The sequence below is a fragment of the Colletotrichum truncatum genome, assembly GCF_014235925.2.
Source record: "Colletotrichum truncatum strain CMES1059 chromosome Unknown Contig_0001, whole genome shotgun sequence".
NCBI lineage: Eukaryota > Fungi > Ascomycota > Sordariomycetes > Glomerellales > Glomerellaceae > Colletotrichum > Colletotrichum truncatum.
In genome coordinates, this window is record NW_027222398.1 from 5,605,243 (window position 1) to 5,624,042 (window position 18,800).

The 18,800-nt window shown below is 52.9% G+C and overlaps 6 protein-coding genes across 6 annotated transcripts; 3 read left to right on the forward strand and 3 right to left on the reverse strand.

Moving 5' to 3' along the window:
- Nucleotides 1–1,049: 1,049 nt before the first annotated feature.
- On the forward strand, nt 1,050–3,460 carry CTRU02_201560 (protein phosphatase 2A regulatory B subunit; the record flags this gene model as incomplete). Its single annotated transcript, XM_070203881.1, has 6 exons — nt 1,050–1,073; nt 1,143–1,508; nt 1,568–2,524; nt 2,573–2,871; nt 2,924–3,260; nt 3,410–3,460. The coding sequence occupies 6 exons, from the start codon at nt 1,050–1,052 to the stop codon at nt 3,458–3,460; spliced, it is 2,034 nt and encodes a 677-aa protein (XP_070062463.1).
- Nucleotides 3,461–3,482: 22 nt separating this feature from the next.
- Nucleotides 3,483–3,599, forward strand: CTRU02_201561 (uncharacterized protein; the record flags this gene model as incomplete). The annotated part of the gene is made up of 1 exon (XM_070203882.1): nt 3,483–3,599. One exon carries the CDS (start codon nt 3,483–3,485, stop codon nt 3,597–3,599), a length of 117 nt encoding a protein of 38 aa, XP_070062464.1.
- A 581-nt stretch (nt 3,600–4,180) lies between these two features.
- CTRU02_201562 (uncharacterized protein) lies at nt 4,181–5,974 on the reverse strand (the record flags this gene model as incomplete). The annotated part of the gene is made up of 2 exons (XM_036729027.1): nt 4,181–5,716; nt 5,825–5,974. The coding sequence occupies 2 exons, from the start codon at nt 5,972–5,974 to the stop codon at nt 4,181–4,183; spliced, it is 1,686 nt and encodes a 561-aa protein (XP_036579178.1).
- A 798-nt stretch (nt 5,975–6,772) lies between these two features.
- On the reverse strand, nt 6,773–7,328 carry CTRU02_201563 (uncharacterized protein; the record flags this gene model as incomplete). The annotated part of the gene is made up of 4 exons (XM_036729028.1): nt 6,773–7,089; nt 7,149–7,174; nt 7,241–7,254; nt 7,320–7,328. 4 exons carry the CDS (start codon nt 7,326–7,328, stop codon nt 6,773–6,775), a joined length of 366 nt encoding a protein of 121 aa, XP_036579179.1.
- A 1,661-nt stretch (nt 7,329–8,989) lies between these two features.
- On the forward strand, nt 8,990–12,704 carry CTRU02_201564 (inositol polyphosphate; the record flags this gene model as incomplete). Its single annotated transcript, XM_036729029.1, has 4 exons — nt 8,990–9,031; nt 9,092–11,612; nt 11,663–12,587; nt 12,638–12,704. 4 exons carry the CDS (start codon nt 8,990–8,992, stop codon nt 12,702–12,704), a joined length of 3,555 nt encoding a protein of 1,184 aa, XP_036579180.1.
- A 1,235-nt stretch (nt 12,705–13,939) lies between these two features.
- CTRU02_201565 (ornithine decarboxylase) lies at nt 13,940–15,304 on the reverse strand (the record flags this gene model as incomplete). Its single annotated transcript, XM_036729030.1, has 1 exon — nt 13,940–15,304. One exon carries the CDS (start codon nt 15,302–15,304, stop codon nt 13,940–13,942), a length of 1,365 nt encoding a protein of 454 aa, XP_036579181.1.
- Nucleotides 15,305–18,800: the final 3,496 nt, after the last annotated feature.

Sequence of the window (18,800 nt, forward strand, 5' to 3'; positions counted from 1 at the left end):
AGCGCTGATGCAGAAAGGACCTCACAGCCTCGACCTCCACCCTGAGCCACCTCACAATCGACAGTTGTATCTCTCCAACTTCCCTCGTCTAATGCGCACATTCAACATCACTCCTTCTTCGTTTACAATTCTCTTGTCGGCTCGACCGTCATATATCGTTACATTTTCATCGAATCCCCTCTCATCGGGCCCAATCCCGTATTGCTCTCGTGCGATCTGCCCGTCCGCCCGCTTCATCTCCCCCCGTGTCGAGGCCTGTTCCTGGCTGGCTGCCGCGCATCATTGGACCGTCTCCAGCTGTCGAGTGCTCTGGCGAATGTGCCGGACAACCCTCTGACCATAACGTACCTTACCGTACCGTGCTTTCTACCTTAATATTTCACCGCCGCTAGCACTTTAGGGGAGGCCGGCTTCTGGTCCCGCGTCGTCGTCTCACAGTTCACCTAGGCCCCGCAAACAACTTCAGCTTTACCGACGATCCAGAGAAACCCCCAACTTCTTCGAATCTCGTCAAGAGAATCTGGTCTTCTTTCTTTCGCTGCCTGACCATTTCTCCTTCCGCCAATTTTTGATGGGGCATTACCTCGTCGCAACGATCCCTCCAACCCGCTCCCCTAGCTTCTTCCTCTCGGCTGAGCATCACGAAGCGACGCTATCATAACATCCCAACCCCAGCCCTTTGCGAGCGACTGCCCTCCTTCATCATCTCGTCGACATCGATCTGCCGACGCGCTTGCTCCAACGCAGAACCAACCTTAGCAGAGACCCACGTTTCATTCGCCGCGCATCTGCGAATCGTGCCGCGAGGCTATAACTGCCATTCTGATCTGCCCGCATTGTCTGTCCATATTCGACATCATAATTGACTCGATCCGGCCGATTCAAACACCCCCCCTGCATACAGGACCACGACCGATCGTCCGGTGCCTTCACACGACCCCCTTTCTTGGACTTGCGTCCATTGCGATTCACCTGCCATTTGTTGTAACAGCTTTTGAGTCGGGCGATCCTGTCGCCCCACGGAGAGGGACTTCACCGTGACGTCCAAAATGAAGCGCTTCAGCCAGAGGGTGGTAAGTCCTCCGTCTCTACCTGGCCCCTGAGACTCTATCTCGCGTTTGAATACCCTATTGACAGCCCAGCATGCTCAGCTCTCGCGCGGCAAAGACCCCAATAAGCCTAAGAAGAACAAGGACTCGAAGGATGGCACCGCATCCCCTTCGTCGGTCGGCTCAGGCCGCGATGCCGCCCAGTCCCCCAACCCGACTCCTTCGTCTTCGACGACAAACCTGACCGATTCTCGCAACAAGCCGCTGCCTCCCAACAATACTGGCGCTCATGGCGGAGAACATGGTACTGCAAACCAACCGTCTCCATTGAGCAACCAGCAAGGTGCTGTCCCGGATCGCTTCGGCTCTGCGGGTGCGGGTCAAGGTGCTAACGGCGGAGGTTCTCCAGCTCGTCATGGCACTCTGCCCCCTACTGTCATCATCAGCCCCAGCGCTCCTGTAAGATAAAAATAATGGAAGTCTGTTGAGTCGATAGTTGTCGCTAATCAGTTCAATAGCACGTTCCGCCCCCTGGTGCTGCGGAAACCATGCCACACGATCTTGCGCCTCCGAAAGCTGGCACCAAGTCGCTCATGTTCGACCGCCTTCACCAGACGCCCAAGGATGTGCCTGAGGGTCTCAGAACACCCAAGCGACAGCACTCCTCGAGATTCGACATTTCCGCTCATCGTGAGCTCGAGAAACTGCCCGGATTTCACGAGGTTCCCCCCAACCGACGTCAAGAGCTCTTCATGCAAAAGATTGACCAGTGCAACGTCATCTTTGACTTCAATGATGCCAGCGGTGACATGAAATCCAAGGAAATCAAGAGACTGGCGCTCCACGAGCTGCTTGACTATGTCGCTAATAACCGTCAAGTCATTACGGAACCCATGTACCCTAGGGTTGTTGAAATGTTCGCCAAGAACCTCTTCCGACCAATCCCACCCCCAATGAACCCCCAAGGAGAGGCATTCGATCCAGAGGAGGATGAACCTGTCCTGGAGGTTGCTTGGCCACACATCCAGGTCGTCTACGAGTTCTTTCTGCGTTTCATCGAAAGCCAGGATTTCAACACGAACATTGCCAAGGCGTACATTGATCACAGCTTTGTTTTGCAACTACTGGAGCTTTTCGATTCCGAAGACCCGCGCGAGCGAGACTTTCTCAAGACAACACTTCACCGTATCTATGGCAAGTTCCTCAACCTTAGATCTTTCATCCGCCGTTCCATCAACAATGTATTTTTCCAATTCACTTACGAGACGGAAAGATTCAATGGTATTGCTGAGCTCCTGGAAATTCTTGGGTCCATTATCAACGGTTTCGCCCTACCACTCAAAGAGGAGCACAAAACCTTTTTGACTCGGGTGTTGATACCGTTGCACAAGGTCAAAAGTCTGAGCATGTACCACCCTCAGCTGGCGTACTGTATCGTTCAATTCTTGGAGAAAGATGCCTCGCTGACAGAAGAGGCAAGTTTTCCTACCTTAAATATTGAACGTCACGTACTGACTTATCAGGTTGTTTTGGGACTGCTCCGCTACTGGCCCAAGGTCAACAGCACAAAGGAGGTTATGTTCCTTAATGAGGTCGAGGATATTTTCGAAGTCATGGACCCGGCCGAGTTTGCCAAGGTCCAGGAACCTCTTTTCCACCAGCTGGCTAAGTCGGTTGCCAGTCCTCATTTCCAGGTTGCAGAACGTGCTCTTTACTTCTGGAACAATGAATACTTCTGTAACTTGGTCAGCGATAACGTTGAGATCATTCTGCCCATTATGTTTGCACCACTATACGAGAACTCTAAGGGACACTGGAATCGGTGAGTATTTGCCCTTGGCTTGACTGCATATGACCCGTACTGACCTGTAAAGCACAATTCACGGAATGGTTTACAACGCCATGAAGCTATTCATGGAAATCAATCCTCAACTGTTTGACGACTGCTCCCATGATTACACCGAGCAACAGAACAGCGCTGCTGCCAGAGAGGCCCTGCGTGAAAGAAAGTGGGCTTCTATCACGGACCAGGCCAACCAAAGGCGGTCAGCCAATGGAACCGCGAACGCCCCGTCAACGGGTAGAGCACACGCCGGCTCACTCTCTCGTGTGGATGAAGTCGATGGGACTGAAGACAACCAAAAGCGATTAGACTCTCTCAAGCTGCAAGATGGCGAACGTAGGGATCGTCGGACTGAACAAGAAGATGCGGTAAGATTATCCCCCAGTCACACCTGATATTGCTCTACATCATGCCTCTCTTCGGTCATTGACCAACACTGGAGGAATTCTGGCTCTGCCATGAAAAACTTGTGTTCACTACTGGAAGGGGACATTTTGCTGATCAATGAGCTCACTAGGACTTGGAACAAAACGGCGAAGCAACAGCCAATGCATTCCAGGAGTCATGACGGATCTTAGCATTGCTATCGAATGGCTCGTCTTCAACAGGTTGAAGGACTCACAGCGGGAAAGCTCATGCATGTGCTTGAGAAGGAATTGAGAGGATCACAGGCAAGGCACGCTTACAGAGAAGACTCGGTGCTCTAGGGATGGGGCTTCGCCGCCTCTGGAACATACTTAATTTTCATGATGCCACTTTTTTGTTTCTTTCTCTTTTGCGAAGATTCAAACTTGAGCGGGGCTTTTTACTACTCGCATCAAGCCGCTCGTCCGCTCTTCTTGTCTGCTGTCGAGGGAAAAAAGAAACTCGGGATTCTTAGTCCTCCTTTTTTTGTCCTTTTTTTTTTTTCCTGCGTGGGAGGAACACAAAAACGTATTTCGTCGGGGGAAAGGGGACGGAGGACAAGCAAGAAGTCAACGGTGAAAGAAGGGGGATCCGGCGTACAAAGGTGAAACTTGGGAGACAGGATCCTTTCTTTTTTCTGCGGCTCTCTCGGATGAACTTGGTAAGAAAGTTGCGCCAGAGGGGGCGCGAGGAATGAGGGTTGCCTCCTTGGTTTCTACTTTAGACGATGAATGAGTACAGACGTAATACGTCACATTTAGACTTGGGTATAATTGCTGCCATATTTGTTTTTGGTTATGAAGCTTGCGTAAATGGGTATTGTGTATTGCACATTGATTGTTGTAGAATTAATTCGATGCTACCTACGGCACTGTAGCGGCTTTCACCAACCTCTGCCTCTTTCATAGCTCCCTCTTCCGCGTCCCCTATATCCGCCATTGCCGCGTCCATACGGCTGCTGATAAGGATTATGCTGCTGTGGTGGCGGAGGGGGAGCCCATCCACCCATGTTTGGTGGTGGTGGCGGTGGTGATACACCAGCACCAGGCGGGAGAGGACCCCAACTCTGTGAAGGGCCGCCCATGTAGCCGCCCATGGAAGGCGGAGGAGGCGGCGGCGGCCATGCCCCCTGGTAGCCTTGAGGAGGCGGAGGAGGCGGAGGAAAGTGCCCGAAGCCACCGGCCGCAATGGGAGGAGGATACGGTGGGAAAGCCGAAGGAGAGTGGTTAGTAGGTGGCGGCGGCGGAGGCGGCGGTAGCTGATTATAACCCGGACCGGAGTCAGAATTAAAGCGGTCACGAGGTGGAAGCGGTGACCGGCTCGAATCGCGGCGATCTCTTCTATCATCTCGATCCGGCGATCGCGACCTGGATCGGCTATAGTCGCGGGAGTCATAACGCCGCCTGCGCTGCGGGCTGCGGCTGCGGCTTCGGCTGTGGGAGTCTGGCGATAGCCTGCGTCGTTTGAATGTGGGCGGCGAATCGGACCTGCTCGATCGACCAGGAGAGTAGCTGCGGGATCGGCTGCGTGAGCTAGATCGTCCACGGCCGCCATCGTCGCCTGCTTTGCCCTTGTCCTTACGCTGTTTCATCCTCTTGCAGAAGTCGCGCGACCAGCCATAGTACGTTTCGCCATCAATTACCTCGCCCGTGATCTCATCGAGAATAACACGCTCGCCCATCTCGCTGAGGCCCGTAGGCTGCTCCTGATCGGATTGTTGCGAAGGAGCTGACTTGCAGTAGAGTTTCTCAACATCAGCAAGGAGATCCTTCACGGCCTTGGCGAGCGCCTTCTCCGCCGGCCCAGGCGCAAGCTGTAGCGGCTTGATCATGTTGGGGTTCATGGGTTTCGTTGAGTTCGGCTCGAGGTGAGGTAGCCAGTTCGCAGCCGGTAGATCGAACCAGGGCGTATTGGGATCGCCATGCATCGACGGGATCATATAAGGGGCGTCTTTTGCGGGTTTCACTGCCAAGTTTGACCCTGTCCGGTCATGCGCACCACGGTCCTCTCCAGCCTTGGACACCTTGCCGCCGTGAGGGGCTTCTTTCACAGTCTCCTGCAGCTCAACGATCGTATCCGGTGAGAAGTATTTCTGCCCTTCCCATAGAACGAGCAAATCCTCCAACTTCTTCATGTGCTTAGGGCAGTTGCGAAAACTAGCGGCGCTGTGGAAAAGCGGTTTTAAGCTAGGCTGCAAGTCGGTTGCAAAGCGCGCGTCTCTGTCTCGAACGACTGCATGGTAAAGGACGTCGTTGACAAGATATAGAATATGTAGACGCTTCCTCCGTGTCGAGGGCTTCGTTTTTGCTGCTGCGCCATCGTTGGGAAAGGAGTTGGAGAGGGCGGCTAGGTATTTGCCGAGGGCGGCGACGCGCGCCGGGGAAGGGACCAAATTCGTTAAGATCCAACGCTTACATTTCTAAATGAGGCAGCAGGAGTTTAGTTGACCTGCAATATGAGGATACAACAAGTATATTTGTGCAAAAAGAGAGTAGCGGAGAGAGGCCGTTTCAAGAGGGCATCAAACCTGAACGTTGGTCGGCGAGCACTGGTGTATCACGTCGTGGAAAAGTGCGTGAAAGGTCTCGATCTCAGGCCGGGTAAGGGAAACCGGCTCCTTGCGGAAAAGAATAGCGCTGAGGGAGGCCTTTGCGATTGCTAACTCGGGAGTTGCCATTGTGATCCAATTCGCATGCCTGCCGGCGCGCGAGGCAAATTGGATGAGCACGAACGGATAAAATGATTTTCTGAGGTGTTGAAAGGCAAGGTGTGGTGGGATGCCGAGACTAGAGCTTCGAAGTGTCAAAAGACCTGCCGCCAAAGCTTCAACGGCTCAGGTACAAAGCTGAATGCGCCGCAGTCGCAACATGTGGCTTAGCCCCTGACCTCGTTGGGGAAGGAGGAAGTCGGCTAGAAATCGGGGTTTTGCGCGGCTTCTTCCGTAGTGGTACCAGGGATCCAGGCTACCCAGTGCGGATTGCCACGAGGCTCACTAGCGGCCAGCCTCTCTTTCCCCAGTAGTGGTTACCCTTGAAAGTCGATATGCGACACCCAACTCCGCGCCGGGTTTTCTGTGGAAGACAAATGAATAACATAAGGCTTACATTTGAAGTGCCCAAGCCGAATTTTCGGTTTAGCACCTGTGGTTACCAGCTTGCGAGGCTCATGCAGCTCATCAAAAGCATTCTCAGCAAAGGTCTTGGCCAGAGCAAACCGCTGACGTAGGTTAAATGTTCAATGATTCATTGTCCAGTGTGCTATCACGGTCAATGTACCCCCCAAGTGCTCGCTTTTGTATACAGGTACGACCACTGTAACCTCCTTCAGGAGGAAATCCAAAGATGAGAACAGGACCATGAATTTTCTTGTATCGTACTCAATAATGTAATATGTGACTAGAGTCAGCCAAGGGCCATAATTATGCTACACGAACTCGAGATCAATCGGGCTCTTTCCCCCCACCCCCTTTGCGCAACTATGAGAAGCGGTCTCCCTTTGGACTTTTGAATGGCGTGCTACTCTCGTATTTGCTCTTCTCCAACACTCTTTGTTGTTCTGTCGTGGGGGCGTGGCGGGTTGGGGCAGGGTCGGAACTGGACTCCTGGCTGGGGGAACCGGCGGTATCGGTGCGCGGCTCGCCGCCCATGGTCGCCGCGGATCCGGGCTGGGCGGGGACGTTGTCGCCGTATTCGATGGACTGCGCCATCTGCTTACGCTTTCTCTGTTCTTCAAAACGGGCGGCACGGTCGGCGTTGATGCTCTGCTTCGCGAAATAGTAGGCGGTTCCGCCGGCTGAAATGCGACACATTAGCTACGTATGAGAAACAGACGATACTCAGGTGACCACATACCAACACAAAGAGAGCCCCATCCGAGCCTACGAGAAAACAAAGTCAGCGCGGATTAAAACAACAATGGACGGTCTGTGACGAGTCAAGCCTACCAGAACGATTTGACCTAGGATTAGGCATGATGTTAGTCAAGCACTTGAAACCAGATGCGACGGTTGAGCAACAACTCACGGTGTTCATATTTGCGGCAGAATATGGAATTGACGACCAGAGGTATAAGATGCGTTTCTAGAAGTTGGGGAGATGACAGATTGTCTGGGACGTATTTGAAGAGCGAAGACGAAAAAAAAGTTGCGCTGTCGGGAGTTGATTGAAAGGCAGATATGAACCTGGTCAATCGGAGCGCTCGTTTACAATAAGCACACACTGTGGAAAGTGGGATGGTCTGATGATGGAGCTCTTCAATTGCTTGGCCTGTTGCCCCGTGCACCTTCGTTATGGGGCTCTGAGAGCGATGCCACTTCTACATAGTACTGCTAGGAGAAGGTTGGCAGTTGTGTTCCAATCAAGCTCAACCAGCCCTAGGCAGTTAGTAGCCGTGATGTACGTACCCATTCCAGTCCGTCCAGGGGGAGAAGGGCGCCGGCCGCCGGCTTCAACTGGATGTGAACAAGTGGTGTACAGGGGTTTTCCAGCAGGCAGGCCTAATTTCGGAACAATTGTTGTCCTATTCTTTTTCCTTGGGCATATTCCCTTCAGGTACCAAGCGGGCGGGTCCCTGTAAGTTTGCATTCTTTCCTCCCCTCCAAACTACTCGCTACTTGAAGCAAGGTACATGCGCGCCAGGTACCCGAAAGGCAAGCTCTGCCACTGCCATCTCTTGGTACCAAGTCCCAAAGGCCCGCAGCTGGCTCTCCGACCCTTGTCACTCGCTGAGGGCTGTGGCAGAGAAACGGAGAATCGGCTTGGCAGGCCATATGTCATTATGGATATTGCTGCTACTTTAGATACGATAAAATGCGGCGGGACGGGTACGGCGTACGTAGCGTACCTGACGTCGCCGTCGTAAATGAGAACAATGTTTGGATGGCGAGGCCCCCATGGTCCCCTCAAACCTTACGTACATCCCACCACGTATCCGTCACTCACCCACCACACTCCCTCAGGTCCCCTCTTATCCCCCCTCTGGTCCCTCGTGTCTGGCACCGCACAGCACTACTACCCTTCTACCGTAAGCCACTAAGTACGTGCCTCGCGTTACGTTTTTACCTTCCTCCCCGTTCCCTGTCTCATTTCTGAACGGTACTTCCCCTCCCCTCCAGAATACTAGACCTCACAAGGTACCTCTCAGGCAGCCGATCTAACCTTCCTTGTACCTGAGACCAAGGTACACGCACCCATCCACACTGCCGTCCCAGCAAAACGGCTGGGAATCGTATTGCTCCAAGGGGCCATTTCAATGCCACTTCATTGTCAATCATAACTTATTACTACTACTACTACCACCACCACCACATCAAAAACCATTCGACCGTCTCCTCTCCTGCGCTCTCCACTGGCATTTTGACCGGTCACCTGTTGTCATGCCCGCCTGCGCGTCAGAATAGCTTCGAAACGACTGCCCAGCATCATTATGCTCCCCAGCCCTCTTGCACGGCCATCCATCCCACTTCTCAGAATCTCTCCGAACACCCACGCGCAACAAACACCCGTCTCCGCTAACGCACCTTCGCGGCAGCCTATTTACTCTCAAAACCTCTGAATCTGTCACTCGAGAGTTTAAGCAGGCCTCTGCCCTTCTTCGAAGGCCCGCCGTTGATGGGCTCATGAGGAACTACTTGAAGCCGTGGGTGTAATGGGTATCGGCACCCTGGGCCCCGCTGTCGTGATTTACCATCATCATGGCTCCCCCCGATCAGAATGGGCCTGATGGCTCGTCACTTGTCCGTTTTCCTGACGTGCGAGAGACCGAATCTTGTATATCGTACTGACATGCTTCGCAGAAACCCGTTTCGTCTCTGAGGGCGCAGTTCGAGAACATGAACAAGGGCGAATCTGCGCCTGGTCCCTCCCCGCCCCGAACAATCTCTCCGGCCCCGAAGCCAGAATTCCTTCGAGATGCAAAGTCCTCTACCGAAAGTCTCCCAATACCCCCGAGACCTCGAGAGCGTGGGAGCATCTCGACTCCATCATTGCCTCCCCCGCTACACGAGCCCACCCCACGATCGCCAGGCCGCTCCCTGGGGGTACCTCCTACCTTGAAACCGGAACCCGTGAAGGCTCCTTCGGTCATGGTAGAACCTCCTCAGTCTCCGCCAAAGAATCCTATTACCAGATTCGCACACGCCGAGGCGCCTGCTTTCTTGACCGCCGACTCTGGCGCATCGACTCCGTCAACTCCTACCACTTCGCGCCAGTTCAAGATTCCAAGTCGGCCTCACACCCCGTCTCTCGAACCGAACCGACGCTCTCCTAGACTTTCGGCCTCCCAACCGCCCTCTCCTCCGCCACCGAGAAGGTCAGGGGAAATACGAAGAGAAACCAAGCCTGGTCTCCCTCCGCCGATAAACCGCGCCGAGAAGCCCTCTATGCAATCCCAAGCAAGACCATCATTTTTCACCGATCATGTTATCACTCCTGACGCTAGGGGTAAAATCAAGCCCGAAACCTCACCATTCAGTAGCCCCCCAAGCAGTCCCGAACCAGCGCCTCCAGTGCTTCCGTCAAGACCTAAAGCCCCTGCTATGCAGTCGGAGCCCCCGCCGCAACCGCAACGGGGGAGAACATTAGATGTGGGTTTTGCGCCTCCGCCAGTTCACCATTCAATTATGACGAAGAGAAACCAACGGGAACACGAGCCAAACGGTTTTGTTAAGGGTCAGATCACACCCCAAATCACTGGTGAGACTCGGCCTTCCGTGCCTGCACTTCCCGCGAGACCTCTGTCAATCGCTACTGAGCCGCCGCCGCGACCCCTTTCAATGACCATGAAGCCACCTCCACGGCCTCCCAGGCCAGGCATCACAACACCCTCGGTCTCTGAGGCCCAAACTCCGCCCAAACGTATTGTCTCGACCCCCACAACCCATCTTCCGCCTCCCGCACGGCTGCCTGGGCGTGCCAATACGGTGACTGACAGAACATCAGAGAGGACGGCACCTCGCCCACCACCCCCACAACCTCCTCCCGCTCATCCTGTACAACCTCTGCAACCCGTACAACCGCCGCAGCCGGCTGAGTCGACTGCGTTGATTCCGTCGGCTAATAATTCAAAGGTGGAGATAAATGGTTCTGGCCAGATCTTCCCGGATCCTTCCAATGTCAATCGAAGACCCCCTTTCATCAAACAAGGTATGCACGAGATACAGACCAAATACGACCCTCGCACATTTGATGTATGCGGCGACCTAGTCTGCACTACTGGCCATTTGACTCGAGTATGGAGCTTGCGGGACGGCGAACTTCTGATGAGCTTCTCCCATGGTGAAGGTATTAAGGCCACAGCAGTAGCTTTCAAGCCTGGCACGAACGTGGACGAAGAAGGCCAGCGGTTGTGGATTGGCAACAACTTTGGCGAGCTCATGGAGGCTGATATAGCAACGCAAAGTGTGGTTGCGAACAAGCCGAATGCCCATGGCCGTCATGAAGTTATCAAAATCTACCGCCACTACAATGAGTTATGGACATTAGATGAAACTGGTGGTCTGCTCGTTTGGGGCCCGGACGAGACCAGTACCCCAAGCTTGACAAACAACTCCCACCAAGCATTCCGATTGCCCAAGGGCCACACATTTTCCATGATTGTTGGGGATGAGCTTTGGCATGCGACTGGGAAGGAAATTCGCATATTCGCACCAACATCAGACGGGCAAACACAGTTCCAAGTGTTGGTGAGACCTTTGGTCCAGGACACAGCTGGAGAAGTCACATCTGGCGCCTTAGTGCGGTCGCAACCAGGCAAAGCCTTCTTTGGCCATGCTGATGGCAAGGTGTCATTTTATAACACTCAGGATTTTTCCTGTCTTGGCGTCATCAGCCTAAGTTCTTGGAAGATCAATTCCCTCGCAGGTGTTGGTGATCACTTGTGGGCAGGTTTCAACACGGGTAAAGTTTGCGTCTACGACATTGAAACAACACCATGGGCCGTCAAGAAGGACTGGCAAGCTCACGACAAGAACCCGGTTGTGAAACTCATTTCGGACTCCTCCAGCAGCTACCGGATGGATCGCCATCAGGTTATCTCTCTTGGTGCGGATAACATGCTTCGAGTGTGGGATGGCCTCCTTCAAGATGACTGGCATGAAACAGAGATGAAGGGGATGGACAACCAGTACTGCGAATTTCAAGATCTCAAAGTTTTGGTGATGACCTGGAATGCTGGCGCATCTACACCGCATAGTCTCCGGTACGCGGAAGAAGATGCAGAGTTCATCAAGAGTTTACTACAAGCAAATAGCTCCCCAGACATTCTAGTTTTCGGTTTCCAAGAGCTTGTTGACTTGGAAGACAAGACCGCTACAGCCAGTAAGCTTTGAATCCAGTGAGCTTTGATACACCATACTAACAAGAGATAGAACGTTTCCTCAAAGTCAAGAAGAAAGAAGGCTCGGATCAGGAACGAATGAGTCACCAATATCGGGATTGGAGAGACTTCCTTCTTAAGAGTCTCGACGATTACATGCCACCTGACTGCCTGTATCACTTGCTGCACACCGCGACGCTTGTAGGACTGTTCACCTGCATATTCGTCAAGTCGACGCTTAGGGATCGAATTCGGAATTTGAGCGCCTCGGAAGTCAAGCGTGGTATGGGTGGCCTTCACGGCAACAAGGGCGCCATCGTCGTCCGGTTCATGGTTGACGACTCCTCTCTTTGCTTCATCAACTGTCATTTGGCGGCAGGCCAATCTCAAGCCAACAGCCGCCACGCCGATGTTGCCGCTATTCTTGAAGCCCAAATACTCCCCCCCGAGCGGGATCCTAGCATTCGCCTCGATAGCTACATCGGCGGCGGAGATGGTACCATGATTTTAGATCACGAATTGTGCTTGCTCAATGGTGACCTGAACTACCGCATCGATACCATGTCTCGCGATACCGTTGTTATTGCTGTCAAACAGAACAACCTCGCCAAGCTGCTGGAGCGAGACCAACTTCTTGTTGCCAAGCGAAGAAATCCAGCGTTTAAGCTCCGGGCATTTGAGGAGATGCCGATCACTTTTGCACCAACCTACAAGTACGACGTCGGAACAGACAATTATGACACGAGTGAGAAAAAGCGTTCGCCAGCTTGGTGTGATCGACTGCTGTACCGCGGAGGAGGCAGGATAAAGCAGATCGACTACAAACGTCACGAGGTCCGCGTATCCGACCATAGACCCGTTACAGGAAGATTCAAGTTTACGGTTAAGAAAGTTCAACCAAAAGCGCGGGCTATGGCTTGGATGGATTGCCAGCAACGTTTCGAGGATCTTAGATTGCGTGAACTTAACAATGACAAGTCAGTGCCCTTGATCCTCCTTCTGAAAAGCCCCGGCTAACAGGTACTAGAATGTCTTACCTAACAAATGTCATTGGTTATGACGCAGCCACAGCAAAGAGCATCCTCGAGGCCTAAATAAGACCGCAGCCCGAGCAGGCGCCAGACGACACAGACACGCTTTCACGAATTTCTTTATGGACCATGGGTTTCGGCCACGGGTTAGATGACAGGAAATACGGTGAACTCGGTTGGCGGACAAAGTTTTATGGACGCGACTTACGAACAGCGGGTTTACGATAAGGGGTCCGGGGAAAAAGGATCACGAAGGTGGATGGTATGATACTTTGGAACGTCCAACAATGAATTGGCATTTGAATGGCGCAGTTTAGACAGACAAACTTATTGGGTTTCGTTTGCCCACAACGCGAGCGGGAACGAGAGGCATAGCCCCCGGGTTGCGCGAGAGTTCCATCTGATAGAACTCCTTTCTGCTTTCTACGAAGACGGCACTTTGGGGGTTTGCTTGTTCTATTTTTTTTTTTTAAACCGAACGATATGTGCTGGCCACCGGATAGAGGGTCCAGTTACGGCGGTATTCAAAACGATAATTAAGAAAAGAGAAATCGAAAGACCTGTATTTTGTCTTTTCATGGGGCGCTGTGAAGATTGAGCCGGTCAAACACACACATGAAGTTTAGAGAAGGCTTGGTAGGGTTCAGAGATGCGGGCGGGGATCTTTGCATGCATGATACGTCCAAACATTCAACCGCCCAGCCGGGGGTCTGCAGCAACGCCGCCGCGCGGGATCCGCCTGGCGAGCGGCACGGTGGCCCCTTGCATGGGATCTCTACTTGTTCCTTGCCGATCGATGTCTTACTGTGCATGAGTGGCTGCGAACTGCTGATGTCTCTTTACAAACGGCTGTCCATAGTGAGGTCTACCTTATAAACTGTCGCAGCTCATATGCGTACATCATAGGGCTTGTCATCATTAGGAGGTTCACGGCGAGCGAGAGAACGTAATGTGGCCCCCCAGAAAAAACATACTTTCTATTAATTCTCTTCTCAGAGATGTTCAAGTCTATAAACAGTTTACCAGAGCGGGTGAACTTCGTTCCTCCCTCCCTCATTGTAAATAGGAAGCGAATGACTACAAATCTAGCATTGTGTGCTGTTATGCCGTGTGTGGGGGGCGGGTTTTTTTTTTCCCGCGTAGGGTTTTTCTTTCTTGTCAACAATCATTTCGCTTCTTCTCCTTCCTTGATCTATGTCTGTTCCCTCCTTTTTTGTTTCGCTGATCATATCTCTCGCCTTGTCGTTAAACTTGAACGATAAAGAAATAAACTGTGGCAAGTGGAAAGACTTATGCTCTCAGATGTCGAGGAGAGCCTTGGCACCGGGCTCACTGCATACGTAGATGACGTCGTGGTTGTCAGAGAAACCGTTGAAACGGGTAGCAGAGCACTTGGTGTAGGCACCCATGTCCTCAAAGTACAGCCAGTCGCCTACGTCAAGCTCATGGTCGAACGAGATAGTCTCGGTGATGCGGTCGATGCCGTCACAGGTGGGCCCCCAGACGGAGTAGCGGACGCCCTGACCGTCAGGGCAGGCGTGAGCCACGGAGGTGTCGTAGACGGTTGAGGAGCCGGCCCGGAGGACCTTGGCGACGGGATGCTGGTGATCGAACATGATGCTCGAGAAGTTGCCGTAGAGACCATCGTTGACGTAAAGCATGAAGCGCTTGTCACGGAGGGTGGGATCCTCGACGGTGCGACGAGCAATAATGTTGCAGGCGATGGTGAAGGCCGAGGAAACGTAGTAACGACCCGGCTCGGCAATGATGTTGACGTTGCTGCTGGCGGGGAAGTACTCGTCGAGGGCGCCGCGGAGAACGGCGGCCATGTCCTCGAAGGTGTCACCACAGAAGCCACCACCGATATCGAGTGTCTTCATGTCAAAGCCATAGGCGCGGCCTTGCTCGAACACCTCGTAAGCGTCGTAGACAGCCTTGTAAAAGGCCATGGGGTCAGAGGCGCCTGAACCGACGTGGAAGCTGACGCCGACAACGTTTAGGCCGAGATCCTTGGCGGTCGCGAGGAGGCCGTCGGTGTCTTCTTTGGCGGCGCCAAACTTCATGCTCAGGCGGCACAAGCTGGACTCATCGTCGGTCATGATGCGAAGGTAGAGTTCAGCCTCGGGGAAAAGCTTGGCGACCTTGCGAAGCTCGTCGGCATTGTCAAAGGTCATCTGCTTAACGCCCATGGCCTTGACGTAGCGCACGTACGAGTTGGTCTTGCAGGGCTGGGCGTAGATGATACGCTCAGGAGCGGTGCCCATATTGAGGACCTGGTCGATCTCCGTCTTGGAGGCGCAGTCGAAGCCGGTGCCGAGAGCAGCCAGGAGCTGAAGGACCTTGGGGTCCGGGTTGCACTTGACGGCATAGAAGGGCTTGACGCGTGGCAAGTTAAGCTTCCAGCGGATGTGCTGGCGGTAGACCTCGCCAAGATCACCGACGAAAAAGGTGTCTTCCTCGCCGGGCTCACAAATCTCATGGTCAACGCTCTCCACACGCTGGCGGAGGGCGTCGCCAATTAGCTGCTTGGGGTTGATCACGCCATTTTTGTTTTGGTGTGCGTGTTCGACATAATGCGATGTCTTCAAGACAGGTTGGTAGGTACTAGCAAAATTGATAGTAGCTGGTGCAAAGTGCTCGATCGCGGCTGTTGCCATAACCATATCCCAAGCGGTTGACGGGGTGGTTCAGAGGTGGGTGAGATTTGTGGGGTGTCGGGGGTATGTCGCGAACTTGATTATCGGACTTTGCTTTCGACGTGCGGGTTGGAGAGAAATCTAGCAAAGCAGCTAAGAATTTCCCAGGTGGTTGTTGTTGGGTTGTTGTTATAAGAAGTTGAAAATCTAAAACGGTGAAAGGGTTCTAGGGTGGTCGAAAGCGGTAGCAGACAGAACCCTCAGTGATCTGACGAGGTCTCCTCGACTCCCCCTCGGCGAGAGGAAGAGGCGCAAAACCCGTCCTATGCGGCAGCTGGTTGGGGGAGGGAATAGACGGGGGCGTCTGGTGAAGCAAAGCGTCGAACAAGAAAAACTCGAGCTTCTGCTTAGGCGACTTCAGCAGCGGGTGGAGGGGGGATGGCGTTGACGATATGAAGTGTCTTTCGAACGCTGAAATCTTGATCACTGACGAAGCTAACGGCCGCGGAAGCCGTGCTGGGCTGTTGTGCCTTTGATATGACCAAAGGCTAAGTCGGCGGTGGAAAGGGGTGATCTTTATACAAGATCTGAACGAGTACAACTTGTTAGTGAGACCTTCTTTCACTATGAGGGGTTTCTGGATATTAAGCCGTTGGTGATGGGATGGAGATGAGATGAGAAAGGGAAGGTGTCAATGCGAAGGAAATATGAGAGCGATTTTCTGTTGCAGAAAAATCCGAGAGGAGGAGGTGGCAGTGAGGTGAACAGAATAGCTAGACTCGTGTCGGGGACGTGATGACGATGCCATGTGACATGAGACTTTCATGGTCAAGGCAGGTTGCGCCACTGCGGGCAACGATGTCTTCCGTTGAGGGGAGAAAAAATAACAAGACCAGACGGAACGTACCAGAATATGCGAAACTGGAAGGAGAGGCGAAGCTCGATTCCAGGTAGTTGGTTAACAATTACGGCGGTTGCGGAACGCGGGAGCAGTTGAGAGTTGCGGTTGACGGTGAACCTTGGGTTTGGTGTTCGTGACCAAATGTGTGGCGGGGGGGTCTGTAAAGGCTTTTATTGAGACGGCTAGAGGGTTCAGGTTTCGCCCGTCTTCTCCAGAGGTCCTTTCATGTACCTTATTAGTGGAGCTGGACGGAGGCTGGCCACACACACAAACAACGCCGCCCACAATTTTTTGTTCAAAATTTTCCCCTTGTCGCCGCAGCGGCAGAAGCACTGACACTCATCACTCACACCTCCTTCATCTAGCATCTACTATGTAGCATCTGGGCAATCCGGCCTTTGCTTTCTCTCTTTCCCACCCCGTAATAGTAAGCTTTCTTTCCAGGCCAAGGTTCAGCCCGGCTCCATACAATGATGCTCACTTGCCGAAGTATTTGGCCAAGTAACCCAGTGTACCCAGTTTCAATATCCCACTCAGTCCGCTGTTTACTCAGTCTCATCCAAGGCACACAGAAAACTTAACCCGTAAAAGTACTTCGAGACGCAGGTGTCTGAAAGGTGAGTGTACCTTTTCCTCGGCCACCCGAGTCACCGACGACGTATAGGGGGATTGGTACATTGTGTGTTATGTTTTTAAGCTTCCGGTACCTAATTTGCTGCCATTGTTCGCCCTTTCTTCAGCATGAGGTAATGTACGGAGTACATCTGATTACCCTTGCATTTCAGACACCGGAAGCTGCAGAACAAGGTATGCGGTTCCATGTACCCCGTGGACTACGTACCTTTTGTCGACCAAGAAAGCCTTTCATCCACTTTTGGAGTGGATAGTGGAAGGCCTCAACTTGGAGGTTGGCTGTGGTTGGCATTCATCCACCATTACGAATCGCCGCATCCAAAGCTGCACCCGTCACCATTGTTGGAAATGACATGGTCCGCTTGTAACTTCATCCACCGCATCACTGTAATCCACCCTGTCCATCTTCCAACTTTGTCGTGCCGTGCCTGGTTGACCGTTTCTGATCTTCGATGCAGCAATGTCTCTCGTATGCAGGCCCCAGCACCACCACATGTCGCGTTGTGGGCAAGCACCGCAAGCTACCTCCCTCCCCCCAGCCACACATCACCTTCTACAGTCAGTCACCATCACCGATTTTGCTGACACATCGGTAACTTTCAGACCGCAACTTCGCACTCTTTTAGATGCCAACCAGGTGCTTGCTTCACATTGCAATCCGCGCCCCTCCGGTTCCCTCTGCTCCAACTTCCGCTACTGTTACCGTCTGCAACTAGTCAAGTGTCAACCACAACTTCAATTAGTTTGACCCTCTGTGGGTGACCCAGTCTGGAGAAGCATGGGCTAGTCAACCCTAACGTTCCGTGGCCGAGGGCCAGTTCGAATGCTGATTACAATTTTCGGTCGGCAAGGGAAACATGCCCCTATGCCTCACGAGGAAACGTCTTACCCCCCATCATAACGCTGAAGGACAGAGTGAGGTAGCGAGGGGAACCTCTCCTCCCCCCAGACTACAGGCTTCAGACTCTAGACCGCCGGTGTCACCAACTCCTCACAACATCCCGATAAATTCCCTCACGCATGCCCACTCGGATGACTACCATAATTAGCCTGATCCTATGCAACTTCACGCAGGCAGCTCAAACGGGGGAGGTCTGCGTGCTGCTCCCACCTGGCTCCTGTCACATTTCCCTGACTTGGCGGGAGTTTGTCTACCCAGGTGGACAATTGATGAAAAAATTACCAGGACACATCGGCACATCGCCCAGAAGCATGTGCATCTTACTTTGCCCCTTACCGCGCGTCTTTGCGGCATTGCTCATCCCGGATGAGTCCTCCAACGGATAATCAGGTACTTGCTGGGCTGCCTCACATTACAAACCCACTCGGGTTTGGTCTTCACAATTTTCAAGCCCTTCTTGGCTCGGCCTTTTGTGAGCCGCAGTCCCGCCGTCCAGAACGTCTTCCACATCGTTTCAGTATCTTTAATTGTGGCACCGCATTTTCGAGTGACGTATGCGGGGCACTTGCACAGCAATTTTCGTCCAATCTTTATGTCTCTTGTTCCATCAAGTACCCGGCGTGTTTCCGTTGACTCTGCAATAATTAGCGTGGTCTGATTGGCTGCCACGTTTCGTTCATCAATATCGCCAACTTCGCATGTACTCTGTGCTTTAGTCCGACGATCCAATACTGAGGATGTCGGTTCTGAGAGAACGAGCTGGCCGGTTATTCCATATAAAGTAAGGAATCCCCTGGCTCATTATCTTAATCTTGCGTCGTCTAGTGGTCTCCAAGCCATGGGAGCTGGCAGGAAGACGTATCGTATCTGAACGCGTGATGCCCACCAAATTGAAGTCGCAAGGAAACTGAAGGCATCAAAGTGCCGTGAAATATCCGGAGTTGGGTATAACTATACACGTATATGCTGTACATATGGTTACAAATGCGCCCGGTAGCCTTCGAGCTCTCCGTGGTCGTCAGTTTACATTAGCCATCTTCCGGTCAAGACGTTGACCAGATCTCAGTCATGATATGAGCTGGCACCAA